We start from the raw sequence: 27183 nt of genomic DNA, 5'->3' as shown, positions 1-27183 counted from the left end.
GCACAGATGGGCGGATTCCTGACAGGCCTTAAAGCTGCGTGGAGTCGATGGGCAGCCACAGATGATTGCGGCGCTGGCCAAGGAGATGCTCGACAAGGCGCTAGTGCCAGTTCTGGAGACCAGGTACTGAGACACCTGAAGAGTTTGGCGTGGTGGCAGATATCGTAGGCACAGGCGGTGACGGATGGAACACGTTTAACATCTCGACGACTTCCTCATTAGTGGCTGCAGCAGCTGGTTTGCGGGTGGCCAAGCACGGCAGTCGGGCATCGTCGTCAAACTGCGGGTCTGCAGATCTGTTGGAGAGCCTGGGGTTCGCCCTGGACTATATCACGCCGTCGGATGTGGCAACGCTGCTGAGCGAGTACAAGTTCTGCTTCTTGTTTGCCAGTACGTTCCACCCCTCGATGCGGTACCTGGCCAAGACGAGGAGGGACCTCGGGTTCCCGACGCCGTTCAATGTACTCGGTCCGCTGACGAACCCGGTGGTGCCAAACCGGGCAGTGATTGGGGTCCATTCAAAGGCCCTGGGACCGGTGATGGCCGAGGCACTGAAAATCCTGGGCCATCGCAACTACGCTGTTGTATGCGGCGACGAGAACCTGGACGAGATCAGCATTGCTGGCGACACGCATGTGTGGCATTTGCGCGAGAGCGGCAATGTCGATTACTACACGATCAACCCGGAGCGCGACTTTGGGGTGCCGACCCACCCGCTGACCGAGGCGGCTGGGTCGACGCTGGAAGAGAACAAGGCGACACTGCAGCGACTGCTGGGCAACAAGTTGATTGACGGGGATGTTGCTATTCGCGACTTTGTGCTGGTCAACACTGGTTTCCTTGCTGTATATCGCAGGCAAGGCACAGAGCATGAAGGAAGGTGCTGAGATTGCACGGCACACTATCGAGTCGGGCAAGGTCCTGGAGTTGCTTGAGAACTTTGCGCAGGCCACACAGGCGCTGAAAGTCGCAGGAGGAGGAAAAGCGTGCCGAGCACTAGTGTTTATTGTTTTTTCAATGACAGCTTTATTCTAATCGCAGAGTTCTGGCGCGCCTGGGTCTCGGTATCCTTTGTCGGATCGTCTGAAATAACGTCATCATACAATGTAATGGTTTCTGTGGATACCTCGCTCTCCACCTGGCGGTCGCCGAGGCTCGCCTTGACTGTGTTTGCTAGCCGAATTGCCTGGCCGATGGCGGCGCCGAGCCCGTGGATTGTGATTGAGGCATACCTGCGCTCGGACAGCAGCTTGCGCGCCCGCATTACCTGGCCTTGGAACTTGCGGCGGTCCCGGGTGACGTAGATGTCGGAGGGCGACGTGTCTGTGCGGATCGGCGTGCGTTTCTTGACTACAGCTGCCAGGTGGCTATTGAGCGGTGATGCATGGGCGCCAGGCGTTTGGCTGTAGTCTATATTCTAGTTACCTTGCCCGTCGATCCGTGGGCGCTTCTGGCTTGCTGTCTGCTTGTCCATTCTGGCAGTAAAATATGTGCAAATAGCTGTGGGTTATTATTGGGGAGCTGGCTCCAAACATCGGCGCTGGAATTTGCCGGTTGCTGGTTGGCAAGAGCAAGTTATAGGACCTGCTTGGCCAGAAGCAGCATGATCTGTGAGAAAACAAACCGAGCTCTTCGCTCAGGGCAGCTGGTGCGTCATGAAACGACTGCGTTTTAATAAAGGTGTTGGGTACCGCCTCGCATGCCAGACCGCCTGGTATCTTTTGTGAATCACAACTGGGCGGACCGCAAGCCAGGATGCCAGAAGGGCGGGGACGATCCCTCTTGGCCACTGCAGTGTTTTTGCCTTTCGAAATGCTGTGGCCGCGAGCGAAAGAAACAATGATTCATCTACTGCTTCCTTTCGCCACAGCAAAAGTTTTCCGTAAGCAATGCTGCCGGCAGACTAGGGGTGGGCAGGTAGGTGGTGTATAAAAGAACAGCTGAGGGCCAGCGTGACCACTGCATGCCACTGCCTATCTCTTGTCAAATATCACGCATCCTCTCTCCACATTTTTCACCACACATAACAGCACCAACAAAAGAGCCATGTCGACAAATCAGGTTCATCTCTGGCTTCGTGAGGAGACCAAGCCGATGGAGCACCGCGCGTGCCTGTCGCCCGAGGTCTGCAAGAAGCTGATTGATGCTGGCTTCCAGATCACGGTCGAGTGCGACAAGAACCGGATCTTTGAGGATGCCGAGTATTCTGCTGTTGGGTGCCGGTTAGTGCCTGGCGACTCGTGGCGCACTGCTCCCTCGGATGCGATCATCACTGGCCTGAAGGAGCTGCCCGAGAACGACCTGACCCCGCTGCCGCACACGCACATCATGTTTGCCCACTGCTACAAGCGCCAGGGCGGCTGGAAGGACGTTCTATCGCGGTTCTCGAACGGCAAGGGCCTCCTGTACGACCTCGAGTTCCTGCAGGACGCCAGCGGCCGCCGTGTGGCAGCCTTTGGGTTCTATGCTGGGTTCACTGGCTCGGCTGTCGGCATCGACGCCTGGTGCCACCAGCAGCTGCATCCGGGCACCGCCTATCCCGAGATCACGCCGTACCCGAACGAGGACGTGCTGATTGCCGAGACCAAGGCGAAGCTGGCGAAAATTGGCAAGTTCCCCAAGGTGATGGTCATGGGCGCCCTGGGCCGCTGCGGCTCCGGTGCTGTGTCATATGCGCGCAAGGCCGGCATCCCCGAGGAGAACATCATCAAGTGGGATATGGCCGAGACCGCCAAGGGCGGCCCGTTCCAGGAGATCATCGACGCTGACATCTTTGTCAACTGCATTTATCTGTCGTCGCAGATTCCGGCGTTCATCACGCAGGAGCAGATTGATGGCGAGCGCCAGCTGTCGGTTATTGTTGATGTCAGCTGCGACACCACCAACCCGTTCAACCCGATCCCCATCTACAACGTCAACACCACCTTTGACAAGCCGCTGCTGGACATTGAGACCAAGAACCCGAAGCCCCTGCAGCTGTGCTCGATTGACCATCTGCCCACCATGCTGCCGCGCGAGGCGTCGAACCAGTTCGCCACCGACCTGCTGCCCACTCTGATGCAGCTGCCCGAGCGCGACACCGCCCCGGTGTGGACTGGTGCTGAGGCCCTGTACAATGAGAAGGTTGCGTCGATGGCCACTACCGACTAAAAGCATCTCCCATTTTAATATATATATATATATGCCCAAATCTCTAGTCCCTTCGTACACATGTGTGCATATGTGGCTTGTCCAGGCCTGTCATCAATCCGCAATGAGGCCCAAAGGCTGATGCCGCTATTTTGCGGTAGACCAGGTGCTATGGTTGAATGCGACACATGTGGCGGATACATACAGCATGCCTTCTATGGAAGTGTTCCACACATCATTATCTGCATTTGCTAAAGCATTGTTGATGAAAAAGGAGGATAAGCGTGGTGGCCCTCCTGACTATTGATACAGAAATATAACGGCTGGATTGCCTTTTTTAGTGTCCATAGACGACATGGACGTTCTGGTAGCTCGATGAGGCCGACGGCACAACGCGAATCTCGTCAAAGTTGGTGGCAGCCAGGATCGAGTCCTTGGCAATGGCCTTCTCGTGGAAGTTCTCGATCGCGATGTCCTCGTTGAAAACAAGGTTCCCGTTGAACGTGTCGATAGAAGACGAGTGCTCGTGTGCGCTGGTCGAGGCACCGCCCATGTTGGCGACGCGCGGGATGTGTGAGATGTAGGCACGGGCAAGGGCCGGGCGGACGAATTTGGACGACTGGCGAAGGGCGAACATTTTGAAGCAGATATGGAAGAAGGTTAGAAAAGTCCGAGGAAGGCTGGAATGTAGGGGCTGTGAGATGTGCTGGAGAGGAGGGTGCTGTGGCCCCGCCTTTTATATACCAAGCGGCAGGCTACAGTTCGCTTGGCACGATGGCGAAAGGAGTGGCCACCAGAACGCACGTCATGCGCTCCGCTGGAAGCTGCCGAAAGCCAAAAGCGAAATGCTCACATTTTCCCTCTGCCTGTTTTGCTGCTTGTGAAAGAAAAATAGCGCCTCCCTCTTCTCATCTCCCATGCCGCCAGTGTCGCTGAGCCAGGCTGGTTATATTTTTCAGCCAAATAGAGGGTGGGCAAGATTTACAGCGCGGTGTCTCGTCCGCGGCCGCATACACGCCGAGGGCTGGAAATATGCAATCTTTCTTTCGCTTTTTGCAGGTGGGACGACCAGTCGCTTCAGCTTTGCAAATGTTTGTTGCGGTAAATAGTGCAGATCGACCTGGGGGTTTTGTGACTCGTTTTCTTGACGCTCTTCATCCGGCCCACGGCCGAAGGACCGAAACCGCCACGTACGCCGGTTTTGTTTTTTGCTGTTTGTGCTGTGCATGTGCTCTGGGCAAAGGCCCGCTGGTAGACTGCTTTAGGACCGACTCAGGGAAACAGGACGAGCAGATCAGCCGGGATCCAGTCCGCCTCAGCGTTTAGCGGGTGGTGTGTGTGTGGGGCACCAGAGCCCGCGGATATTTCCCAGCCAAGCAGATTCCCAGGGGAGGGTGGGCGAGAGGAGGACGTGAAACACAAAGGCCGCACTGCCTCTCGCACATGGATGTCGCCTCTGTTGGCCCAGAGTCACGCCTGGCTGCAGGCTGCAGTGGTATTTATTTCGCTAATAGTGGACATGCCCGTCTGCATGCGTTCACATTGTCCCGGCATCGCTTGTTGCTCGGTGGGGGTCTGACCAGGACGCAGGCGTTTTTTCGCCAATGGGAGAATAGGTCTGGCGTTTTTACTCCAGGAAAAAGCCAGGCTGCATGGCGGCATTGGAGGAGCAAGTGAATAGTCCCAGCTGCTTCTGGTTCGCCGCCTGCGTCGCTCAGCGGGCCAAGAGCGCACCCAGCGCGCCCAGCGCCGTCTCCTGGCCACCGAACCGCGTCTCGATTGTTCCCTGAGCCCAAAACGACACGGCCTGCTCCACAGCCTTCTGCACCACCGAGTGCTGGACGAACCCGCCGACAAACCACACCCGCTTGAGCCCGAGGCTGCGGGCCTGGAAAACGGCAATCTGGCCGAGATTGCTGGCCATCAGACGCAGCAAGGCAGCAGCAACATCCGCGTCCTTGCTGTCCTCAGCGAGCTTGCCCAGGAAGCCCGCAACGAGGTCGGCCGGCATGCCAATCTCCTTGCTGGCTTCGGCGCCGTAGATGTCGCCCACCAGCGTATCGACGTTCCCTGGATTGCCCAGGACAAGCCCGTCCAGAATGTCTGAAAATCGCTCGTATTTTGTCAGACGCCGGCAGAGCGCCCAGAAAGTTGCTCCACCCAGCCCGCTGCCCGTGACGCGCTCGAACTCGTGCTTATCAATACGGATTAGCGACACGCCGGTGCCGACATTTGTCACCAATGCCGGCAGCGCATCTTTGTCGGCGTGGAGGTGTCTCCAGCCCGCTGATAGCGCTGCCAGCTCGTGGACGAATGTGATTGCCACCCGGAGCTTTGACTCCAGTAGGTGTTTGTACTTTAATGCCCCGCCGCCTGTTGCTGCTACAGGGAGAGCAGGGAGATTGGCGGCGTCTGATTGTGCATCCGCCGCCAGCGTTATCTGGCCGACGGTTTCCTCGAGCTCGGCAGTAGGGAACTGCAGCAGGTGATACTCTGGGGACTTCTGGGCATGCCAGCCAGCAGGGACTCGGGCACCAGCTGCGGTGTACTTGATAACAAACTGCACCAATGCGCTGTTATCGTATAACGTGTCATCATTCGGCTCATTTGCACGCACCAGCACTACATCGTGGTTCAACTACAAGATAAGGAGTCTATTCTGCATACTGGGCGGGCTTGATGTACCCGAGCAACAAACAAGGAGGACTGGTTTCTAACCTTTGGTGAGCGAGCCGCCAACGTCGAGTCCAACAAGAGCCATGTTCCGTAAAATACAGCCTCAAGATGCAGCGAGAATGAGTACAGCAAAGAAGAGGGCAGAGAGGAGAGATGGCCGAGGCTGCGGCTCCTTGCCCTTGCGCGATCACCTGTCGTCATCGCCTTGGCAGCAAACGCAATCCCCTTATAATTGATCAAGAAGCTGGATCGTCACCATATCCGGCGCAACGCCCTGCTTCATTATCCAGGCCACAATGTCCAGGTGGTTCTTCTGCACTGCATACCGCAGTGCTAGCGTGTTGACCGGAGCCCCTGCCTTGACCAGCCGCTTAACCACACCAAAGTGCCCATGCACTACCGCCATCAGCAATGCCTTGTTCTCGCCGCCTGCTGTCGGATCCGCGCCCTTCTTCAAAAGCAGCTTGACCATCTTCAGGTTGCCGGCCTTGGATGACAGCACAAGCCCTGTCGAACCCTTGGCTCCCTTCACCGACACGCCCAGCGATAGCAGGTGCTCAACCAGCTTGATCTTCTTCTTGCACAGCCGCTTTTGCGGCGCGCTATATGTCAGCCTTCGCCGTTTTGCCGCCGGCGGCTTGCCGTCTGCATCGTCTTCTTTTATGTCTGCTGTGAACAGCCGCGCTGGGATCTTGATATCCTTTACCTTGAGCATGGCTGGCTCGCTCTTTTTCCGCCGTCGGCGTGTGATCAGTTCATTGCCGTTCGTGATCTGATCCAGTACCTGGGTGCTCAGGAACTTGTATGGAAGGCAGCTGGCAATGGTGTTTGATCGGATGCCCTGCCCGAGCGACCTTGCAAATTTGTAGCAGAGCCGAGGTGTCGGGTTGCCTACATACGAATATATCAGTCTATTTGTCGCTGCGAATGCCGGGTTCGCCGCGCACAGAAATATTCGAATTATGAGCTCGGCGGGTAAATCGGTTAATTTGGTCATTTGAAAGAGGGCAGTAAAGCATTGCAGAAGAGAGCTGGAAATGCAAGCTAGAAAAGAGTGTCAGGATCCAAAAAAAAAAAAAAACACTGGTTGTGCGCAGCCAAAATGAGTACGAAAATTTTTTAAGCAAGTCGAAATTATTATATCAGAGGCTACACGGGTTTGGCTGCAAAAATGCCGACTGAAAGTCAGTCGACTTTTAGGACGTAGTAGCCGTTGTTGTTGCTGTAGACACAAGATCCTCATTCTTGGTTGGCTCCTCGGTCTTAGACGACGCCTCGGTCTTGGTAGACTCCTCAGCCTTGTCGTCAATGCGCATGCCGGCAGTCTCGCTGGCCAGAGCCCCATCGGTGTTGCCAGTGACGCCATCCTCCTCAGGAGCAGCAGTGGGTGCGGGCTGGGCAATCTGATCGACCTTCTCATCGATGACGCCAGCCTCTGGCGCATCAGGTGGGCTTCTGGGGCATCGTCCTCTGGGTTGGCGTGAGCAGGCTCGGCCGTGGGCGGTTGCTTGGCAGCATCAGATTCCTCGCTCTCGGAATTGCCGACCCCACCATACTTTTCTGGAAGATTCTCCTTGCCGATAATCTCCGCCAGCGTCTTCTCAGCACTGGCCTTGCTCACAACAACAAACTTCTTCTTGGTCTCCTCCGACAGCCAGCGGCCGACGATGTTGAACACGGTCTCTCCCCACGACGGCACGTACGAGAAGATCTTGACGGCCAGCGACTCCGGGTAGTTGTCGGAGAGGACCTGGATCGTGGCCTTGGATGCGGCCCGGGCGTCCTTGTCGAAGCTGAACAGGCCGACGCCGTTGTAGTCATGGACCTGCACCATGTACGACGAGTCGACAAAGTCCAGCTGGCGCATGCCCCGATTCCATCAGCTGCACGCGCCACCGGATGAACCGCTCCAGATCAGCCAAACACCTTCTTGTTGTCGAGCCCGCCATAGACGTTGTAGGTGACCGGGCGGCCCAGCTTGTCGCGCTTGTACGTGTAGCCGACCTCCTTGAAGAACTCGGGAAACTCCTCCTCCATGAGCTCGTCAACCTTGAACTCGGCGCGCCATTTGAAGCGTGTTGGTCAGCATCGTGCTGGCTGCGGCCAGATCGTTGGGTCGCGCACGCAGGAACTTGGCCAAGGATCACGTCCACCCGGGCATCCGCACCATCCTTGTCCAGCAGGGACACGCCCCAGAGGGAGGAGCTGACCGGCTCCTTGGATTGCTTCTCCGCCTCGTGGATGATGTCGGGGAGCTGCTCGCGCAGCTTGGCAAGCTGCTCCTTCTCCTCGTCAGTGAAATGCTGCGACTTTCCAGCAGGCTGTGTCATTGCAACCGGGTGTTAAAAATGTTGGTAGTGGGCGTAAAAACAAAATGAAAAACAGGCTCTTGGCTGCAAAAGCTGTGCAATTTATAAGCCGCAGGCTTCAGGCCCTGGTCATTCTCCATCGGTCCTGTGTGCCCTTGTCCCACACAACCCCCAGCCATATCAGCTCCGGAGGTTCTTGGCCCTGGCCTTGTCGATTGCACGCTGCCGCTGTGCAGCCTTGAGCAGCTTCTTGTTCTGGTTTTTGCTCAGTGGTGCGTCCTGCAGATTCCGCTGGAAGAATTCCTCAACCGCATTCGCGTCGAGATCGTCCAGACACAGGCGACCAAACTGTCCCTGGCGGTAAGTCCGAAGGAAAAACTGCACGGTCTTGTCGACATCCAGCTCACCGCCCTGGCGTAGAGCGCCTATTTTCCTGCCCAGAATGCTCCACAAACTCGTTGATGTCGTCGGTGGCCCTGTCAATGCCCAGCGCTTTGCAGTAGCTATCGAAGACATAAAAACAATAACAACGGTTAGTCTTCTCGTCAACAACATGTGTTGTGTGTGGACTCCCCAAAAATAGCATGGCAAATGTTTTGGTGTCAACAACTTACTCGACTTGCTCGAAGCGGTTCAGACGGTACAGCAGGTAGTCGGCAAGCACCAGCTCGTCGGCGATGTTGTCCTTGATGCCACCAGTCAGCGCCACCTTGATCGCGGTGACTGGGTCGGCAATAAACGGCATCATCACGCCGGGCGTGTCGACCAGGTACACCGGCGGCGACTCAAACACCTTGACCTTGCTGCTCATCGTCCTTGTCACGCCGGGCTTTGCTCCTGTGCTCACCGCCTTGCCGCGGTTGACACCGATCCGCCGCAGCGCATTGATCAATGACGACTTGCCCACATTCGGCATTCCAACAACCATGATGGCAAACTGCGGGTACTTCACGGGGTCTGCCTTGGCCATCTTGACCGCCTGTGTCCAGCACGCGCTTCACGCTCTTGTTGATGTTTGTGTCTGTGAAGATCGCGCGCTGGCCACGCTTCTGCATCTCGTGGCGCACGGCGTCTTGCAAGTCTGCTGGCGCCAGGTCGGCCTTGTTGTAGACCACCAGGCGCGCCTTGCTGCCGATCAGCTTCTCGAACTGCGGGTTGATCGAAGGACAGCGGGATGCGCGCGTCTCGTGTTTCGACGACCAGATCCACTGCTCGCAGCTCGTCGCGGATCTGCTTCACGCCCTTCGCCATGTGGCCCGGGAACCAGTTGATGGTGGCCTCGTGAGAGAACGTATCGCGCGCCAGCGTCAAGAGCCGCTTTGCCGACATGTTTACAAAAGCGACTATTTCAAGATAAAGAGGGCTATTTTCGGCAGATTTCTAATTTTTTTACCTCCAAATCCCCGGGTTTGCATGAAATGCGGGCTTTTGTATATGGGAAACTAGAAAAACAGAATATATTGGAAATGTGTCTAGTCTGACTTCTGCCGGCCCCGGAACCGCAGCATGCGCTTCAGTCTGCCCGGCTGCTCGGGCGGGAAAACCTCAATTTCGCCGTTGCGCTCCATCTCGAGCAGCGTGCCCGTAACCAAGTCGCACTCCATCAGCGACACCCACTTTGTCTTCTTGTAGTACTTCCAGCCAAGCCAGAAGATCAAAAACAGTGGCAGCGCTAGGTACGTCGACACGAACCCAACCGCATCAAACTTGGGCCAGATCGTGCCATATCCCTGGCCAATAATGATGACTGTCAGCAGGAAGCATGCATACATGGGACCAAACGGAAACAGCGCAGCGCGGTAAGGCAGGTCCTTGACGTCGTAGCCCTGGGCGACGTACGCGCGGTGGAAGCGCCAGTGGCACAGGCCGATGCCGAGCCAGAACACGATGCCCGAGAGACCAGCGAGGTTGATCAAAAACACATACACGACCTGGTTGCCGACCAGCGAGATCAGGAAGATGGCCATCGACCAGAAAGGCAGTGAATGACAGAGCCCAGATCGGAACTCCACCCTTGGTGACCTTGCGGAAAATGCGCGGCGCCTTGCCCTCCTTGGCCAGCACCCACAGCACGCGCGTGGACGCATACAGGCCCGAGTTACCAGCAGGACAGAACTGTGACAAGCACAACCCCATTCATGACATGCCCAGCCCAGGCAGCTCCAGCCCGCTCGAACACCATTGTGAACGGTGATTGGCCGATCTTGGTCGGCGCCACCGCCGTTAACCAGGTTATCGTTCTGGTTTACTGATCAGCCAGACCAATAATGACAATTGAGGAGACGTAGAAGAACAGGATACGCCAGAACACCGAGCGGATGGCGTGAGGCACATCCTTGCGCGGGTTGGCTGACTCGCCGACGGTGACACCGATGATTTCAGTGCCCTGGAACGAAAACGCTGCTACAATGCAGGCCTTCAGGATTCCGACAATGTGTTCCTTAAACGGCGCTCCCTCTTTATGCCACATCTCACCTCCATAGTAGTGCCCACCAGTGGCTCCTGTGATGGTCAGGATGCCGACAATGATGAACACGAATACTGTGATGACTTTGAGCGACGACATGATGAACTCGGCCTCGCCGTAGCCCCTGACTGAGACGGCGTTGAACAGGAACATGATCACCAACGCAACAAAACTCCAAAGCACACCCAGACACGTTCGGCAGCCAGTACTGCACGATGATCCCGCAGGCAACGAGCTCCGAGCCCACCGTCAGCACCCACGAGTACCAGTAGTTCCACCCGAAGGCAAATCCGAGCGCTGGGTCCATGAAGCGCGCGGCGAAATGGTTGAACGGATCAGAGACAGGGATGAACGTCGACACTTCGCCCAGCGACGTGCACACGAAGAACACCATCGAGCCCATCACCGCATAGGCGACAAGGGCACCCGCCGGCCCGGCTTCTGCTATTGTCGTGCCACTTCCGATGAACAGGCCGGTTCCGATTGTGCCGCCGATGGCGATCATGCCCATGTGGCGGCTCTTGAGCGACCGCTTGAGCTTGGGTGCACCCTGCTTTTGGTCCTCCAGGTCCTCTGACATGGTGTCGGCACGCATGATGTCCTTCTCGTCCCCCATGTCTGGCGCACCTGCAGGGTAGATCGTGTCCGTGCGGGGCGGCTGTGGCGTTGGGGCGAAATCTTCAATTGCTTCGGTGCTCCCCATGGTGATGCGGAGTATTACGTGATGGAAATGTGTCTAAAATGTGCAGGATGTAGCAAAAGAAAAAGCAAAAAAGTCGCGAATGTGGTGTAATGAAAAAATATTGGAGCGAAAAGAGGGCCAGAACAGAGGATGTTGGAACCAATTTATTATTGCGGAGGTGTGGCCCTGTTTGGTTCCACAGGTTTTAAAGGAATTCCAAAAAATCCGTTCTTCGCACTGGAGCGCCGTTGCTATACGAGGAAGCTCCATCTCTCGGCATCTGGGTCCCCAATTTGTCCTTCTATTACGTCGCTCCTATTCGAGGCCTGCATCCACCCCCACTTTGTGTCCGCCAATGCGAGCTGGTCTTTCAGCATCGGCAGAGGCACCTCAGTCCCATTTTCTCACACATCCCTAGTGCCGTAGCTCGCCCCCGCCTTCTCTTTTTGTGTCCAACTAGCAGCCGATCCTCGCTCTTGAACACTCCCCCTCCCACATGCAAACTGAAAATTTTTCTTGCAGACACTGCCAAAGACAGGCCAGCTATCGATTTTATGATCCGTGGGAGCAACGCTAGTGCTGGAGCTGCTATCTCAAGCCGAGGCTGTGAGGAGGGAATCTCGCTGCTGGTGCGACATCGAGCGAACATCCGTTTCCACTCTGGTCCAGAGTGAGTCACAAGCCCGCCGGCGACAACGGGGTTTTCCTCTTCACAGAAGGCTGCTCTGGGTAAACAGGTGCACGTACTGGTATGCAGTGTGGCGGTCCGTCATACAATGCGGGTCGAGCCCGGCCCGGCGGTAGTCCACGCCGCTGTTGACATCGATCTGGGCATCGGCAGGCAGAATCATCATTAACAGCTCGCGCATCAGCCCGTACGTCTGGTCCGGGTTCGAGCACGGCAGGTAGTTAATCTCAATCACCAGGCCCTTGTAGCTTGTGCCCACCATCATGTTGCCAATGTGGATCACCCAGTCGTCTCCCTCGTAGCTGTATCCCTCGATCCGTGCCGACTGCCGAGGCGTCCACAGGTTTTTGAGCCGCAAAAGGATCGACTCCATTTCAGGCTCCGCCTCCACCACCACGCGGTTGCTAGCCATCACTATAAACTGCCGCCGTGCCGCCCCCTGTCCGCGCACCACCAGGTACATTGACTTGTCCGATGCTGTGCCGCGGTTCTCCAGGGGCACGGCTGCGTCGCCACTCGGCGTTCCCGACCTTGATGTTCTGCAGCTCCAGGTAGTTGTGTGGCGACCGGAACAGACGCGTATCGAGGCTCCACCGTCCCTTCAGGCTCGCACGTAGGCCGCGCAACAAGCGCTCCTGTAGCAGTCCCAGCGAAGCCGTGCCTTGTGCATCCTTCCACTGCAGAACCCAGGTCGTACCCGTCATTATTTGTTGTGATTGCTGGTGGTTGCTAGATTACAAGTGTAGAAAGTGCCGGTATGTAGAAGGAGCGTGTGAACAGCGAGGTGCAGCGGCACGGTGAAATCTGCGCCCGACCCTGCCTGCATATAGCCGCGACACGCACGAGTTAGGCCGTTGTGGGACATTCTGGAAATCAATGTATCAGCAATGTCTGGATTAGGAGATCTGGCCGTGCTTTCGGATATTCCATGCTAGATTGCGTCATGTGCCATCTTGGCACTGCATGCCAAGTGTCAGGAAACAGCCCAACACATGTAGTGCTCGTTGCTACACGTAGCCTCGAAACCCGACGCAATCGCTATCAAGCCCTGCTTTCCGGCTGTTTTCCTAGTATTCTTGTTTTGTAGCATGTCTCAGCGCTCGGTCTCTTACACCAATTTGCAATGGAGAGCCCAGTGATACGTCTCTGGTATATGAAAGCTCGATCAATGGCAAGGTATATGCCAATAGCACGGCACATCCCAGCTACACTATAAACGCATACAAGCCGCACATCACAATCTTCCTGTGGTTCCACTCAGAGGACCCCTGTGCTATCAATGACAGCCACAATGACCAACACTACCGCCAGTTTGAGTGGATTTGGCGAAATCTGCCATGCATCACAACGGCTTGCAGACAGCAGCGCATGGAAATTTGTAGACTCCTCAGGATGCAAATACAAATGGCATAAGAGCAAGATCGGGTCGCGATGGACGCTTACTGACAAGTCTGGAAACGAAACCATTGCAGCCTTTTCACTACCCAAGTCGTATTCCCAAATCCAAGGCATCTTAGACATCCTGAAACCTGTGGATGAAGTGTTCAAACTGCTTGTCCTAGTCACGCTGAAGATGAGCATGATATCAGATCTCCATGGTAACACGCACCCACAAAATGCATGGGCCGCTACTGGTCCTTGTCATCGATGTGCTGCTCGTCATAATCATCATGGTAGTTTGGCAGTTATGTGTGCAGGAGGTTCGCAATCACTAGGCGGTGCTGCCTCATCAGGAATGTAATTCGCAGAGATCGTTAGAACGCTGTATTTGTTTCCAGTACTATACAGTGAGCAGGTTTATAGCAATAAAGCACAAAGGTAATACACCTACAAGATGAGCACCGAGTTCATTGAGAATAAAGGTATGTAAAATAGCCAAATGACACCCCTACACTAAAACAAAAGGTTGCAGTACTAAATATGTTGCACTTGTCGGCGCACCACCCCGATGAAAATAATGTCCATGTAATTTACAGTGCGATAACATATTGTGATTGGTTTACTAGTTCGAAGGACATAGTAGCTGAGTTACACATGGTGATTGGAGACATTTTCTCCAAGTAGTATAGATTCGGATCAGACTTACATAGAGGGCAGCTAGGACCTCCCACGCCAAGAGCGGTGGAATGCTGTCAATGGTCAGTGAGAATGTGCCGCTTGGTCCATGCACTACAATTGCCTAAAGGCTGATGAAGTATACGGTGTGGTGCAGTATGCGGCAATGTTATTTGTGTCTGTGAGTAGGACTATTCAAACCAACATCTGTCTGTTGGCTATTTTGTCTGTTATCGCCAAGAGTATCAATTGCATTCATGCGGCCTTGCACATAGCTTGGCAGCAGATATCACTAAAGCCCCCCCATTGATCCATGGTGAGTGGGGCTGATGTGGAGAGATGTGCTTGCGAACAAGCGGCCATGCCAAGATAGATATGTGAGATGAGTGTGCCACATTTATCCTCTTCTCTCCCTATGGTGTACCCGTCTACATTGTCGCATATAAATCCACAACCACCCCTCAGTCTAGCTCAGCCAGAATGAGCATAATCGCAACACCTCTAGCCAACCAACTAAACAAGCCACACCGACAATGAGAACCCTCACTGCTACCATTGGACTCGTCTGCGCTCTGGCAACATCCTCCATTGCCAACGCTGCTTTATCTGGCTGTGCAAAGAACCTTGCTCTTAGAGTTACTAACATCTATGAGAATGGCGACACTGAGTTTCATTACGACTACTGTGAAAACATCCACGACGGCCGCGGCTATACTTCTGGCATTGCTGGCTTCTGCACCGGCACATCAGATGCCTGGGTTGTGCTGCAGGAGTACCATAGGATGACAGGCGGTAAGGATGAGTTCTCTCAGTACGATGCAGTCATGAAAAAGCTCGACAAGTCTGGCAGTGGATCCACCACCGGGCTTGATGGCTACTGCAAGACATGGGAAAAGCTGGGCAAGTCCGACCCCAAGTTCCGCACAGCTCAGGAGAAGGTGCGCGACGAAATGTATTTTGATCCGTCGCAGAAGCTGGCTGACAGCTTGGATGCTCAGCTTGATGTGACCCGCGCCCAGATCTATGATGCCTCGATCCAGCACGGCATAGGCGAGGGTTATGATTCGATTGGAGGTCTTATCAAGAGGACGAACGAATCATTTAAAGCTGATGCCAGTGGATCATCAGGCAGCACGCTCAAGGTCAACGGACACAATGTCGATGAAATCGTTTGGCTGAACAAGTTCCTCAAGGTGCGCATGGACGACCTGAAGAACCCGCACAACAAGGAGACGCAAAAGGAGTGGTCTGGGAGTGTCACCCGTGTAAAATCGTACCAGTACATTGTTGCCCAGAAGCAGTACAGGTGGGACAGCTCCATAAAAGCTCTGGACAATGATGGCAAGGTCGCCGAAGTCAAATGCAAGATATAGACTCTTGTTGCATGCCAGCTCAAGTCAGAAAATAAATGGACTGTCTAGGATGGTGGTAGCATGCAGTAGCCTTTATAGCTGTCATATGCGGAAAGACCGAACAATTCCAGGCAAGCCATAGCCTGTGAATCCCGGTCCGTATGGAATGTGCCATGCAATAACAACAGAACCATTTGCCAATATAGCTCTAGCAAGCAGCAAACACTCGATTTGAACATCGCCGATGTCTATTTTTATAGCCACCATGCTGTATATGCATGAATGTCACTCTTGATCAACCAAATATGCCCACCCACATACCAAAGCAGAGTAATGTTTCAAAAGCGTACCGTGTTTAGCAGGTGCCAAGCCGGATTTCCTTATCCCCATCTCGCTCCACAAAGAAACCGGTGCGGTCTTTCAGACCCCTGAATAGAAATGACAACAATCGGGAAATTGGGGAGGGGGAAGCAGGTCGGTAATTTCGCTCGTCCAGCCTTCGATGAGCCCGTTTTTTCAAAAGCTGCTTCATAAAACAGACCAGCTGGCCCAACCCTGCCATTGAGCGACCCGATAGTTAACACACACACATCAACTCTCCTCTTCCCTCGCATATCACCCCCTTTCCATTGTCGATCGCGTGCTATCTCTTCTAAACATCCCAAATCCATACAAACGCTAATAATGAAATTCACCACTGCCACACTTGGCCTTGTCGCTACGCTGGCCACTTTCTCTTCGGCGAATGCCGCACTTTCGTCCTGCTCCAAGAACATTGCGCTCCAGCTGACCAATATCTACGAGAATGGCGATACTGACTTCCACTACGACTACTGCGAGAACCTCAATGATGGTCGCGGCTACACTGCTGGTATTGCTGGCTTCTGCTCTGGCACCTCGGATGCCTGGGTCGTGATCCAGCAGTACCACAAGCTGACCGGCGGTAAGGACGAATTCAGCAAGTACGACGAGGTTATGAAGGAGCTGGACAAGACAAACAGTGGCTCGGTCGCTGGCTTGGACGGCTACTGCTCGGTGTGGGAGAAGCTGGGCAAGTCTGATGCCAAGTTCCGCTGTGCACAGAACTCTATCCGTGATAGCATGTACCTCAACCCGTCGCAGGTGATTGCTGACAAGCTGGGCGCCAAGCTCGACGTGACCCGCGCTCAGCTGTACGACACGATCATTCAGCATGGCGAAGGTACTGACCCTGACTCAATTGATGCTCTCATCGAGAGGACCAGTGCGTCGTTCAAGGCTAACGCCTGGGGCTTTTCGGGCAGCCTGCTCAAGATCAACGGCCACCATGTTGACGAAATCGTCTGGCTGAAGAAGTTCCTGGAGGTGCGCATGGACGATCTGATGAACCCGTACAACAAGGAGACGCAGGAGGAGTGGTCGGAGAGTGTCTCTCGTGTCAAGTCGTACCAGTATGTTGTGGCCAAGAGGCAGTACAGGTGGGGCAAGTCGATCAAGGCCCTTGACAACGACGGCGTGGTCACCACTATTAAGTGTTAGAAGGCGACACAGCATGAATAGATTTAATGTCCTTAGTACACTACCACGTATTGCTCTATACCGTACCATAAATCAATCCAGCATCCAGCTATAAAAATCATCTCTTGCTGTGCTCCACTCAACATAGGATACAATGAACCATTCGTATCTACGAGATTCATACTTTGTAGCCACACAGGTGCGTCTTTATATTTAATAACTAGAGTTTTATTGGCGTGGATGTACTTCAAATACGACACTTTTATCTGCGTTTCCCGTTGATAATGTTTGCGACACTGATAGCATCATTATATGTGGGGAGGTCTGGCTCAGGCTGGACCTGCTCGATTTCCTGTTGGAGCTCCTCTTGCGAAATAGACTGGTGCACAATGTTCGATGGCGGCGGCTGTGGTTGCTGCTGTTGCTGCTGCTGTTGCTGCTGTAGACTGGATGTATTCTGAGCGTTAGGCATCTCAGCACCGCCAAGGTCATTTGCAATCATGGTCAGCTGGGCGTTCTCTTCATCAGGACCCCACTTGCGCTCGTTATTAATCCGCCGGATCCACTTGTACAGGAAGAAGGCCGCGACAATCAGAAGCACAGATCCAAGCGAAGCACAGACGGCGATAATAATGGTCGTTTTGTTGGACGTGCCACCTGACGATTTGTTGGCGCTGCTTTCACTGCTAGGACCTTGCGAGCTGGTCGGAGATGAGCCAGCCGTTTCTGTGCCCGAAGGCGACGAGGCAGAGCTCATACTCGAACCCAGTTCACTCAGACGGGCATAGAAATCGCCTCCGACATAGGTGACGCCGCTGACATCAACTGACTTGGGAACATTCATCGAGTACTCGCCGCTAACTGACGGTGTCATGTTGTTGTACGGTAGAGTGAAATACACCGTACGGTTAAGCGTGATAGCCGCAAACATCACATAGTTTGCCAGCAGCGTGTAGTAGGTATACTGCTTGCTGTACGAACATAGGTCTGAGCCGCCATAGACAGCCGTATGACTAAAGAGCCCGGCCTGATAGTACGTGTCGTTGACAGTAGCGTAAACGACTCCGTACGGCATGTCGCATGTAGCCGATTTGTTAGGCTTCATAATGGTTGTGCTGCATAAGAGGTCGTACTTGTTCTCGGCAAACAGTGGCGAGGCCGTGCTGCACTCAGTTGAGTTGTAGATGTTGGCGCCAGCTGTATGCGTGTCCCAGGTCAAGCTTTCCACGTTGGTCACGTTGCGCTGTGCGTAGACAACGCTCGTCCACTGCGGGAAGTAAAACGCGTTGCGGTTGCTCCAGGTCTCCGCCTGACCGAGGTTAAACTCCAGGATGGCGATGTTGTTGGCCTTTGTCTTGGGGTCGTAGCTCGGGTGTACGGTCACATAGCTCACGTTAAACTTCCCTTGCGCTCCATCGTAGGCGTCATTGACAGCAACCTGATAGTTGACGGAGGTTTTTATCTTGCCTCCAACATATTCGAGACAGTCGGCACTCACATAGGCGCTCATGTTATCAATCGGGGCAATTGCGCAGTATGTCGGCCGCCCGTTTTTGATAAGCTGGCCACCCTTCACCTGGGACAGGTCATATGAGGGCATCTTTGTCTCCAGCGACAGGACCAGTGAGCTGGACATGCACGCCGCCGAAAGAAACGAAACAAACCGACGGGAAACCATTATACTGGTGCGACAAATAACAGGAGATACACGGGATTAAGGGGGAGGTATTTGGTGGCGAAATAACGTAGAGGGTGAGGATGAGAGATATCGGTTGGAGGGACAAAGCAGAGGCAAGGACACGTCTCCTCCTTCTCCCAATGCTGGCCAAAACAAAGCGACTCAGGACCACGGGTTCTCGTCAAGAACTAGGCCTGGAGGCAAACGGCTATTTTTACCCTCCACCACTCTTCAAGCTTTCAAGCTACCAAGCTGTTCCCCATCAGGAACATCTGCGGCAAGCGCGTATGCATGGATCTACGCGCCCTCTTCTTTGTCAGCTCGAAAATTTATGGAAAAATCAACGGGCAATCCGCTTCTTGCAGCTTGCGCTGTTTTCTTTTGCGGATCGTGGAATGTGGGTGGGCATCGCACACCAAGCACCACCTGGCCATGTCGATTAGAGACGATCAGCCTTTGATGTTTGTTCAGAAGCTAGAAGTTAGAAGCATTACAAAGGAGCTACTGGAACCTATCATAGATAGCCCACTGAGCAACCAGGACGATGCTCCCAGCCCCCATGGCGAAATCGGTCCACGGCATAGTTTCTGGACGCAATACAAGAGGCGTCTTGTAGAGATACAGCAGCCCAACAACAGTAAACTCGGCCATATGTAGTGCGTGGTAGATGACAGGAATACCGCAAGTCGACTTGCGATTGAACGACATGATGATGGGTGGAAGGAACCGAGTAACAACAACGCAGTCCCAAATACGGCCTATGATATGAGGTATTGTGGCATACCAATGTGTTGCTAGTCCCTTGCAAGCGTCAACCAAATCAGGCAGGGTAGAAATGTCTGAAGCATAGATGAAATAGGCAGACTCGACAGCCAGCGATATGGACATGGTTGCCAACATCAGCTTCAGCGCTAGTGCATATGAAGTGTTGAAGGCAGCATTCATATCATCGGCCCCGTCTTCCTTGACATGCTCCAGCAGTTGCGCGTCCTTCTCTTTCTCAGCCGGATTGACCGCCTGTGCGCCATATCTGCTGCTAATGACCACGAACACCTTGTTTAAGGGGAGAATTGCTAGACCTATTGCACACATGTGCCAATAATCTGTCATCTGAAGGTATAGCTCATGCATCCGTTTGTGCGGTATAACTAGCCCCATGTTGTCCTCCAAACGCTCTACCTTACAGATAAGCATCATGTAAGCCCTTGCAATGAAGCTAGGCCATCCTTTGTTCGTAATGGCCGATGCAAAGAAATGCCTGGCGACAACGAGCTGGCGGAAGATCAACAGAGCGACAAAAACGGGGAGTAGGACCAAATACACTGCTGTCGAGATTATACTCCTGTATGCAACCGGTGCAGATGGTAGGACAAGCACTGCAACCCTGCCCTCATGACCAGCTTTAAAAACCGAACGAATCCAGCCATCGAGTGTGGTGGCTACATGATGCATACTGTTTTCCAGCCCAGCGCGCACTCCGCGTATCTCCATGTTAACGCCAACATTTAGTGACCCGTTGAACCATGGTAGCGGGTGCAACTGGCTTGTAGACGGAGCGTACGTATCATGGAGAAGCAGTGGGAGATAGGTATGGTCAGAGCTTGCTGTATCATCCGTACCATTAATACTGGTGCTCATGTTGAGAGCAACAGGGTGCTGAGGGTACTGTGGATTGCGTACAGTGCCGACAATAGGCAGGCTGTCTTCGAGATACAACTTCCACACCGCCTGGGTAGTCACAGAGAGAGCCTCGTAGAAAGGTGCATTATTGAACCTCCCGACTTTCTTGGCCAACTGCATGGGTGGTCTCGAATAGAAGCCATAATCCGACAGTTTGATATGGCTAACAACCAGGAACGGGTCGCTTATATTTGGGTGCGGAGAAAATTGACCCGCTTCCTGGAGGAACACAGTCAGCCACGAATACGCTCCAAGATTGGTGATATTCAAAACCATGTTTGTTGAATACCGGGTACCTGTTGGCCAGGCTCTGGGGCTCGATGTGCCAGACCTCCGTGGCCTGCTCAAAAAACCTGTCGTTAAGAAGCGGCTGGTAGACCGCTTCAGTTAGATATACCTTTGCTTCGTATTTGAAGGGCTCCTGCCACACCAAGGTCCCTGGCTTTGGCACGGTACTGCGGACCGGGTGTGGATTGAGGTAGGGGACTTTTGTTGCAGGGAAATAGATACTGGCTACGAGCTGCGCACCCATATAGAGGGTGCGAAGCAGCAGGCAGCCAACACATGTTAGCACGAAGAGCTGCACAAGGTGACTGGTAAGCCTGAGAATACGCATTACAGTTAATGGAGAAGCAGAAAGGGCGAGCGTGTAGAGACAAAATGCAGACCACAGGGATTCCATGAACGTGTATGTGATACCAGCAGTCCAGGCAAGCCAGCAGCGGCACCATGATTTCTCGGTAATCGCAGTGATTGATCAGGACCAGGTTTATAAAAAAAAAGCCATTTTTTTCATCTGTTGCCAGCTTCATTTCCTCACCCTCCTTCAGGAGCCATTTTTCTATTCCAACGAACAAACCTTTAAAATGTCGAGCGCAGCAGATACAGTAGAGACGACTACACCGACACAAGCGCCCTCGGCCATTGCTGATCAGCAGCCTGCAGTGCTGACATACGAGGAAAAGCTGCAGCTAAACAACAACAAGCCTGTTGTAACTCTTGTCGTGGACACGAACCCGTTCATCAAGGGCCTTCCCCTGGACCACATTGCAAACAAGTTTGTGACAATCCCCGAGGTCTTGGGCGAGCTGCGCAGCCGTGCCTCCAAGGACCGGTACCAGAGCCTTGATATGAAATACGGCATTGATGTGATCGAGCCTGATGCCGAGAGCATGAATGCGGTGGTTGCGTTTGCCAGGAAGACGGGTGATTATGCGAGCCTGGCGATGGCCGATCTCAAGATCATTGCGCTTGGATTTATGCTGGAGAAGAAGGCAAACGGGATGCGTAGGCTCAGGCTTGAGCCTGTGGGCAACCAGCCGAACATTGCAGATCGCAAGCTGATGAAGAACGCGGTCGAGGTTGTTGGCAATGACAGTAACGAGGCGGCCAAGGAAGCTGATGAGATCGGAGAGGCCAACGAGTCGGAGGAGGCTGCCAAGGGGTCTGACAAGGAGATTGAGCAGCTGGAGCAGACAATCGAGGATCTGTCGGTTGAGCCCAAGGACGAGGAGACGGTTGGTATTGCCGAGGAGGGCATTGTGCTTACAAGCGCCGCTAAGGACGAGTTTGAAGTTGGATCCGATGAGGAGTTCGACGACGACGAGGAGTACGAGGATTCCGAGACCCAGCAGGCTGAGGAGGGCGGTGACGACGATGACGATGGCTGGGAGGTGGCCGGCCCTAAGCGCACTAAGAAGGCGCCACGCAAGGATGATTTCTTCAACGGTGAATGGATCACGCCAAACAACGTCAAGCTGCACCAAGCTGCCAGCGCTATGGGCATGAAGAACGCCATGTCGGACCGCCCCAAGGCCATCCTGAAGGTGGCCTGCGTGACGTCTGACTTCGCCATGCAAAACGTGATCCTCAAGATGGGTATTAACCTGGTGACGCCCGACGGCATTGCCGTACGTCGGCTGCGCACATGGGTGCTGCGCTGCCACGCATGCTTTGAGCTCACCGGCGACATGAACAAGCAGTTCTGCCCAGCATGTGGCCATCCGACCTTGAAGCGCTGCTCGGTCACTACCAGCACGAACGGCCAGCTCCAGGTGCATCTGAAGAAGGACTACAGGTATAATCTGCGCGGCACGGTGTACTCGATGCCCAAGCCGCACGGCGGCAAGCACACGATTCGCGACATCATTACGCGCGAGGACGACAAGGCGTACCAAAGCGCAGTGCGGTACAAGAATATCAAGGAATCCAAAGCCAACTCGGGCCTGGGTGGTGTTAACTCGCTGCTGGATCCGGACTTCATCCCGGACCTGCTTGTCGGCAACAGTCTGGCAGACTCCAAAGGCTACGGCGTGGCCACCGATGCGCGCGGCATGCCGATGGTCGCGCGTAACCGCAAGAACCCGAACGCCGTCAAGCGGACTGGTAACCGCAAGCACAAGCGGCAGAATTTCTAGCTGCGTCAGTTTTTGAATAGATCTCAATATGAACCAGGCAATTTGAAAAGGGGAGAGGCTAGTATGGAAGAGAAGGCTTGCTGTTGCGCCTTCGCGGGAGGCAGAAAGCACACCAGTGCAGAGTTAGCCACGCCGCGTCGCGTAGTGCTTGTTTACGCGCACCGTCAGCTCCTTGGTGAACACGTCTGTGAACCCTGGCATCTCATGCTCGAGCTTGCGCAGTGTATCCGCCAGAGTGCAGAATCCGTTCTTCTCCCTTGAATTGTTTGTCAAGCGCTCCATATCGCACAGCATTGGCATCAGAATCCGATGGTAGAGGTCCTCGCGCGACTTTTGCGCAGCACCATTACCGGCCACCCATTGCTGCTGCTGTGTCGGCGTCGTGCCGATCTTGGTTGGCTGCTGCAGTCTAGATGGCGAGCCAGACTGGTGTGCCGACGTCGGGCGGCTGCCCATTCCGGGCTTAGCACCCGGTGTTCCAGCGCCATACTGGGGGATGTTGATTGGCGAGGCGTTGTTGAGATGGCGCTGCGGAGTAGTTGGACTGGCCGGGATGCTGGACCCGTACGATGGCTGCATCCGCGGGCCATTGAGCGCATGGTGGTGGCCAGATGCATTGGACGCTGTGCTTCCGCTGCGCGAGCGATTGCCGCCAGTGCTGATAGCTGGAGGGGCCGGTAGTGCCGATGTGTTGCCGCCCGCCGACACAATCGACGAAGATGTCGTGCTGGTAGTCGACGAGGACGCCGATGCATGCAACTGGTGCTGGCCAAATTGGTGTGCTTTGCGAGGTGGCAATCCCTGCTGCTGCTGCTGCTGGGCTGCCGGCGTCTGTGGCAGGCTCTGGCGGACCGAATTGAAGTCCCATGTAACCTGCTCCTCCTCCACATTGCCACTAGCCTTGGCGTCGTTCTTATCGTTGCGCGTGTCGGGCAGGGCCGACCGCCACCGCTCCCAGCGCTGGATCAGCTCGGTCAGGTAGTACGAGCGCTTGGCCGACCGGATGAACTTGTGCTTGAGCAGTTGATCGGCAGTAGGCCGCTCACGTGGGTCCTTTTTCAGACACAGCGCAACAAATTCCTGGAATGTACGCGAGAACTGGCCACCGAGCTCGGGCGGGTTGTTCTTCGGAATCACAAACAGCACCTTCATTGGGTGCATCTCGGCGTGCGGCGGCTCGCCCTTGGCCAGCTCAATGGCCGTGATGCCCAGTGACCAGATATCTGCCTTGTAGTCATACCCGGATTGCTTGATTACCTCGGGTGCCATCCAGAACGGCGTGCCCACAAACGTGTTTTTGCGCGTCAGCGTCGCTGTAATTTGGCCCGAGACGCCGAAATCGGCCAGCTTCACATCGCCGTTCGATGTCAGCAAGACGTTGGCTGCCTTGACGTCGCGGTGGATCTTGCCCTGGTGGTGCAAGTAGTTCAGACCCTGGAGCATCTCGCGCAGGAATGATGGCAATGTACGCCTCGCTGATCTTGCCAGGCTTCATTAGGTCGGCACATGAGCCGCCGCCGCAGAACTCCATCACAATCCATAGCTTCGACCCATCCAAGTACGAGCCAAAGTACTTTGTCACATGTGGCGAGTCCAGCTGCGACAGAATGTAGATTTCCTGCTGGATGTCCTCGATTTCGTCCTCAGCGCTCTCCAAGTCGATGATCTTGATTGCGACCGGCCGCTTTGTGCGCGTCTCGAATCTAGATATGAAGCAGATGTTTAGCAGGGCAGATGTGCGATGCAGCCTAATGGAAACAAAACAAAAAAAGCAAACCCCTCTACTTCTCCTGCTACTACCGAGCTCAGCGCGTGCATCTGGCACCCCCGCTCTGCCCTTCTATTCTACCACTACTTGCTGTCTCAGCATGTTTTTCCTGGCTGCAGACATAGCGACATACCCCTTGTAGACCTCGCCAAACGACCCACGACCTAGAAGGGACAGCATGTCGAAGAGTTGGTTAGCATACTTGCTCTAGAGGTGAAAGATTCTGTCCTGCAGCGCCTTGGTACTTACCAATCTTTTGCTGCTTTGTGAACAGGTCGTTTGGGTTCTGCGGAGCCGCTGGAGTAGCCTAAACAAAAGTGCAAGTTAGCTTTGGGCCTACTTGCATATACGTCTTGGCCGTGTGGGACCAGCCATGAAGCAACCTGTGAGCCTATGCTTACCATGACAGATAGAATAAATGGAATGCGCGCTTGTATGGAAAAAATGAAATTAGGAAGGGAGGGAAATGACTAGAGAAAAGAAAGCGTGCAGTAGCATGGGTGGTGTTTTTGAGGTAAACATTCTTGCCAGACACCTCAAAGCGAAAATCAAGCACTTTCTGCGAGCACTATTGCAGTGAACTAGGCGCTGGTTAGTCTAAACATTCCAGGTAATACAAGATGCACACAATTCCAACCCGCCTGCTTTTCTCAAAAAGGAACACAGGGCTTTATTTAACGAGTGTGCTAGATATCGACTGTTACTGAGGCATTGACGAGCTTTGCCTTCCTCGATGGTTTGCCCTGTGGCCTCGGACAAGACGACTACGCATAAATAGCACTTCGGGAACTTCGCTCTGCGCCTCCGCCACCGACGCCTTCAGGTACTGAAACAGGACCAACACCTTGTCGGACTTTGAGAATCCGGCGCACCACGCGGCTGCCGTTGGGCAGGCGGAATTGGATACGAGTGACTGTGGGGCCGAAGCGGTGGCTCGGGTGGAGCAATCGCTGGCAGAGTCTTGTACCAGGCATCTGGGCCGAGGTCCACTGCGGGCTGGGGAGCTGATAGCCGGACAGGTGAGGGTGAGGTATCCTCAACCTCCATGTCGTCGGCGTCGGGCAGCGAGTATGATGAGCTGCTGATGGTGTGGATCTCAGCTGAAATCGTCGTCATCGTCGTCATCATCCATCCGACTCGAAATCGTCGTCCGAGTCAACAATGTCGATTGGGTCGTCCTGTGTGCCCTCGTGGTGGGTCTCGAGCTCGCTGGCAGCAATAGCGGCTGCCAACTGTTCCTCCTCAGTCATCTCATGCACCGGCCGGGTACTGGAGCGCATGCCACCTGTGGCCCGAGCTGCTGCTGAGCTACCTGCTGCACCCGCTGGGCTGCTGGCCAAAAACGACATGACGTCGTCCATAAAATCATTTGGCCTCGAGAACCTACTCAGCACCCGCTGGCACTCGCCAGTCTTGGGGTCAATAATAGCAATGAATGGGAACTCCCCCTGCGTATTGTACAGACTGGCCAGCCTGCCGCCCTCACTGGTATCGACCGCAATTTGCAAGAATACAAAGTTTTTGGCCACAATATCTTTGATGAGCTCATCCTTCCAGATGTCGCGGTTCAGCGCCTGGCACCGGAAGTCAGCAACATCTTGGATGTTCAGCAGCAGCCATTTGCCGTCCTCTGGGACTCCTGCCGCGCTGCCTGAAAGTCGCCCACAAACATCAGGTCAAATGGCGGTTTAAAAAGCTCAGCAAGCCGGTCGCGCCGAGACGACGTGGCCGCCACAGGTGAAATCTCGGTATCAGAATCGGAGTCAGCCAGCTCGGCAGCCTCCTGTGCGAAATCCCTGAACGGAACTGGTCCGCCGCCGCCACGGTGTTGATTAAAGATTGAGTGCTGTGTGTGCCGCCCAAACCCCGCCAGAGCTGCGCGCATAGCCGTAGGACTGGTAGGAGCCGCCTCCGTAATCCGCTACGAGCACATCACGCTGGGCGGCAATCGGAGCACGCACGCTGTCTTCGCCACCGCCAGCAAAGCTGCCCAGACCTTCGCTGCTGCCTGGACCCGAGGCTGCGGGCGCTGAGGTATGGCTCTGCAGAGGCCGTCCGCCATTCTCAAAGTACAGCGACACCGCCTGCTCAACATTGTTATCCGATACCTACAATGAAACAGCCTCAGCATTGGGCCAACGAATTTCCAACAGTGAATCGCCCGCTGTCCTCTGTCTCGACAGAACTTGCCTGCAGGTACCCAGTCGCTACATCGGCTTCAGCACCAGTAACTGCGCAAAAGTTTTGCACTAAATCGTCCATTGTATAAAAAAAACTGTGCTGTAGCAATATAAAAGAGCAAGCGAAAGAAGAGTTTTCCAGAGAGGGTTCACGCAGCGAAGCGGTTGACGATTATTTCATTGAAAAAATTTTCTAAACCTGACTACCCTAACGGAAAAGCGCTTGCATACGTAACGATCGGGCTTCGCTTTTTTCTATATCCCGCAGATGTACAGAACGTTGTTTCCGCGGATGAATGTGTCGCCATACCGGTTCCGCAGTTCCCCGTCCACGTATTCCTCTGTCTGCTCCAGCGCAATGTTCATGTACCCGTCCAGGCATGCAAGCACCCCCTTGTAGTCGATGCCAGAGTTCAGCCGCACAAACACCCGGCGCCCTAGGATGCTATTGAGGAAGTCTGTCGGCGACTTTTTGGCAACCTGCTCAGACATTATGTGTTGAAGGATGTATATTGAGTTTTAGTGCTTTCCTTGCCTGCGCTAGTCACATTGCTCGACTTTGCCTGTACGTCATCGCCAGTGGCTCTGTTATGGGGAGCTAGGAA

At 54.4% G+C, this 27183-nt stretch overlaps 18 protein-coding genes across 18 annotated transcripts; 6 read left to right on the top strand and 12 right to left on the bottom strand.

Annotated features, from left to right (window-relative positions):
* Positions 1–61: 61 nt before the first annotated feature.
* On the top strand, positions 62–964 carry DL89DRAFT_295832 (glycosyl transferase; the record flags this gene model as incomplete). The annotated part of the gene is made up of 4 exons (XM_040890693.1): positions 62–109; positions 144–824; positions 862–908; positions 949–964. 4 exons carry the CDS (start codon positions 62–64, stop codon positions 962–964), a joined length of 792 nt encoding a protein of 263 aa, XP_040740050.1.
* Positions 965–983: 19 nt separating this feature from the next.
* On the bottom strand, positions 984–1624 carry DL89DRAFT_270520 (uncharacterized protein). The gene has a single exon (XM_040888747.1). The coding sequence runs from the start codon at positions 1262–1264 to the stop codon at positions 1004–1006; it is 261 nt and encodes an 86-aa protein (XP_040740049.1). The 5' UTR covers positions 1265–1624; the 3' UTR covers positions 984–1003.
* Positions 1625–2094: 470 nt separating this feature from the next.
* DL89DRAFT_249807 (Formate/glycerate dehydrogenase catalytic domain-like protein) lies at positions 2095–3150 on the top strand (the record flags this gene model as incomplete). Its single annotated transcript, XM_040885171.1, has 1 exon — positions 2095–3150. The coding sequence occupies one exon, from the start codon at positions 2095–2097 to the stop codon at positions 3148–3150; it is 1056 nt and encodes a 351-aa protein (XP_040740048.1).
* A 1499-nt stretch (positions 3151–4649) lies between these two features.
* DL89DRAFT_78647 (fumble) lies at positions 4650–5995 on the bottom strand. Its single transcript, XM_040892076.1, has 2 exons — positions 5848–5995; positions 4650–5751 (listed from the first exon to the last, which is right to left on the bottom strand). Exons 1-2 carry the CDS (start codon positions 5888–5890, stop codon positions 4844–4846), a joined length of 951 nt encoding a protein of 316 aa, XP_040740047.1. The 5' UTR covers positions 5891–5995; the 3' UTR covers positions 4650–4843.
* DL89DRAFT_270518 (uncharacterized protein) lies at positions 5656–6834 on the bottom strand. The gene has a single exon (XM_040888746.1). It carries the CDS (start codon positions 6800–6802, stop codon positions 6032–6034), a length of 771 nt encoding a protein of 256 aa, XP_040740046.1. The 5' UTR covers positions 6803–6834; the 3' UTR covers positions 5656–6031.
* Positions 6835–7001: 167 nt separating this feature from the next.
* DL89DRAFT_260648 (CRAL/TRIO domain-containing protein) lies at positions 7002–8135 on the bottom strand (the record flags this gene model as incomplete). Its single annotated transcript, XM_040885808.1, has 4 exons — positions 7002–7275; positions 7362–7630; positions 7732–7860; positions 7959–8135. 4 exons carry the CDS (start codon positions 8133–8135, stop codon positions 7002–7004), a joined length of 849 nt encoding a protein of 282 aa, XP_040740045.1.
* Positions 7902–9383, bottom strand: DL89DRAFT_307859 (uncharacterized protein). The gene is given in 3 exon segments (XM_040890925.1): positions 7902–8606; positions 8734–9093; positions 9107–9383. The coding sequence occupies 3 exon segments, from the start codon at positions 9167–9169 to the stop codon at positions 8295–8297; spliced, it is 735 nt and encodes a 244-aa protein (XP_040740044.1). The 5' UTR covers positions 9170–9383; the 3' UTR covers positions 7902–8294.
* Positions 9384–9586: 203 nt separating this feature from the next.
* Positions 9587–11284, bottom strand: DL89DRAFT_295826 (uncharacterized protein; the record flags this gene model as incomplete). Its single annotated transcript, XM_040890692.1, has 5 exons — positions 9587–10045; positions 10086–10229; positions 10258–10317; positions 10399–10753; positions 10791–11284. The coding sequence occupies 5 exons, from the start codon at positions 11282–11284 to the stop codon at positions 9587–9589; spliced, it is 1512 nt and encodes a 503-aa protein (XP_040740043.1).
* A 689-nt stretch (positions 11285–11973) lies between these two features.
* Positions 11974–12655, bottom strand: DL89DRAFT_295825 (uncharacterized protein; the record flags this gene model as incomplete). The annotated part of the gene is made up of 2 exons (XM_040890691.1): positions 11974–12441; positions 12482–12655. 2 exons carry the CDS (start codon positions 12653–12655, stop codon positions 11974–11976), a joined length of 642 nt encoding a protein of 213 aa, XP_040740042.1.
* A 443-nt stretch (positions 12656–13098) lies between these two features.
* On the top strand, positions 13099–13825 carry DL89DRAFT_286681 (uncharacterized protein). The gene has a single exon (XM_040889881.1). The coding sequence runs from the start codon at positions 13231–13233 to the stop codon at positions 13690–13692; it is 462 nt and encodes a 153-aa protein (XP_040740041.1). The 5' UTR covers positions 13099–13230; the 3' UTR covers positions 13693–13825.
* Positions 13826–14397: 572 nt separating this feature from the next.
* On the top strand, positions 14398–15531 carry DL89DRAFT_78602 (chitosanase). Its single transcript, XM_040892075.1, has one exon. The coding sequence runs from the start codon at positions 14540–14542 to the stop codon at positions 15377–15379; it is 840 nt and encodes a 279-aa protein (XP_040740040.1). The 5' UTR covers positions 14398–14539; the 3' UTR covers positions 15380–15531.
* A 399-nt stretch (positions 15532–15930) lies between these two features.
* DL89DRAFT_270514 (chitosanase) lies at positions 15931–16958 on the top strand. The gene has a single exon (XM_040888745.1). It carries the CDS (start codon positions 16043–16045, stop codon positions 16874–16876), a length of 834 nt encoding a protein of 277 aa, XP_040740039.1. The 5' UTR covers positions 15931–16042; the 3' UTR covers positions 16877–16958.
* A 101-nt stretch (positions 16959–17059) lies between these two features.
* DL89DRAFT_270513 (uncharacterized protein) lies at positions 17060–18644 on the bottom strand. The gene has a single exon (XM_040888744.1). The coding sequence runs from the start codon at positions 18531–18533 to the stop codon at positions 17118–17120; it is 1416 nt and encodes a 471-aa protein (XP_040740038.1). The 5' UTR covers positions 18534–18644; the 3' UTR covers positions 17060–17117.
* Positions 18645–18901: 257 nt separating this feature from the next.
* Positions 18902–20849, bottom strand: DL89DRAFT_270512 (uncharacterized protein). The gene has a single exon (XM_040888743.1). It carries the CDS (start codon positions 20487–20489, stop codon positions 19035–19037), a length of 1455 nt encoding a protein of 484 aa, XP_040740037.1. The 5' UTR covers positions 20490–20849; the 3' UTR covers positions 18902–19034.
* A 230-nt stretch (positions 20850–21079) lies between these two features.
* Positions 21080–22630, top strand: DL89DRAFT_249800 (uncharacterized protein; the record flags this gene model as incomplete). Its single annotated transcript, XM_040885170.1, has 3 exons — positions 21080–21568; positions 21671–21787; positions 21911–22630. 3 exons carry the CDS (start codon positions 21080–21082, stop codon positions 22628–22630), a joined length of 1326 nt encoding a protein of 441 aa, XP_040740036.1.
* A 202-nt stretch (positions 22631–22832) lies between these two features.
* DL89DRAFT_260638 (kinase-like protein) lies at positions 22833–24802 on the bottom strand (the record flags this gene model as incomplete). Its single annotated transcript, XM_040885807.1, has 6 exons — positions 22833–22960; positions 22981–23943; positions 23984–24333; positions 24532–24562; positions 24648–24705; positions 24800–24802. 6 exons carry the CDS (start codon positions 24800–24802, stop codon positions 22833–22835), a joined length of 1533 nt encoding a protein of 510 aa, XP_040740035.1.
* A 241-nt stretch (positions 24803–25043) lies between these two features.
* Positions 25044–27042, bottom strand: DL89DRAFT_270511 (uncharacterized protein). The gene is given in 7 exon segments (XM_040888742.1): positions 25044–25123; positions 25156–25251; positions 25271–25331; positions 25366–25479; positions 25536–26026; positions 26264–26506; positions 26589–27042. The coding sequence occupies 7 exon segments, from the start codon at positions 26658–26660 to the stop codon at positions 25085–25087; spliced, it is 1116 nt and encodes a 371-aa protein (XP_040740034.1). The 5' UTR covers positions 26661–27042; the 3' UTR covers positions 25044–25084.
* On the bottom strand, positions 26834–27070 carry DL89DRAFT_227073 (U6 snRNA-associated Sm-like protein LSm6; the record flags this gene model as incomplete). The annotated part of the gene is made up of 1 exon (XM_040884840.1): positions 26834–27070. The coding sequence occupies one exon, from the start codon at positions 27068–27070 to the stop codon at positions 26834–26836; it is 237 nt and encodes a 78-aa protein (XP_040740033.1).
* Positions 27071–27183: the final 113 nt, after the last annotated feature.

This window comes from Linderina pennispora (genome assembly GCF_002104995.1).
Source record: "Linderina pennispora strain ATCC 12442 chromosome Unknown DL89scaffold_19, whole genome shotgun sequence".
NCBI classification, from domain to species: domain Eukaryota; kingdom Fungi; phylum Kickxellomycota; class Kickxellomycetes; order Kickxellales; family Kickxellaceae; genus Linderina; species Linderina pennispora.
Note: the sequence above shows the minus strand (reverse complement) of the source record. Positions and strands in the feature narration are given on the sequence as shown.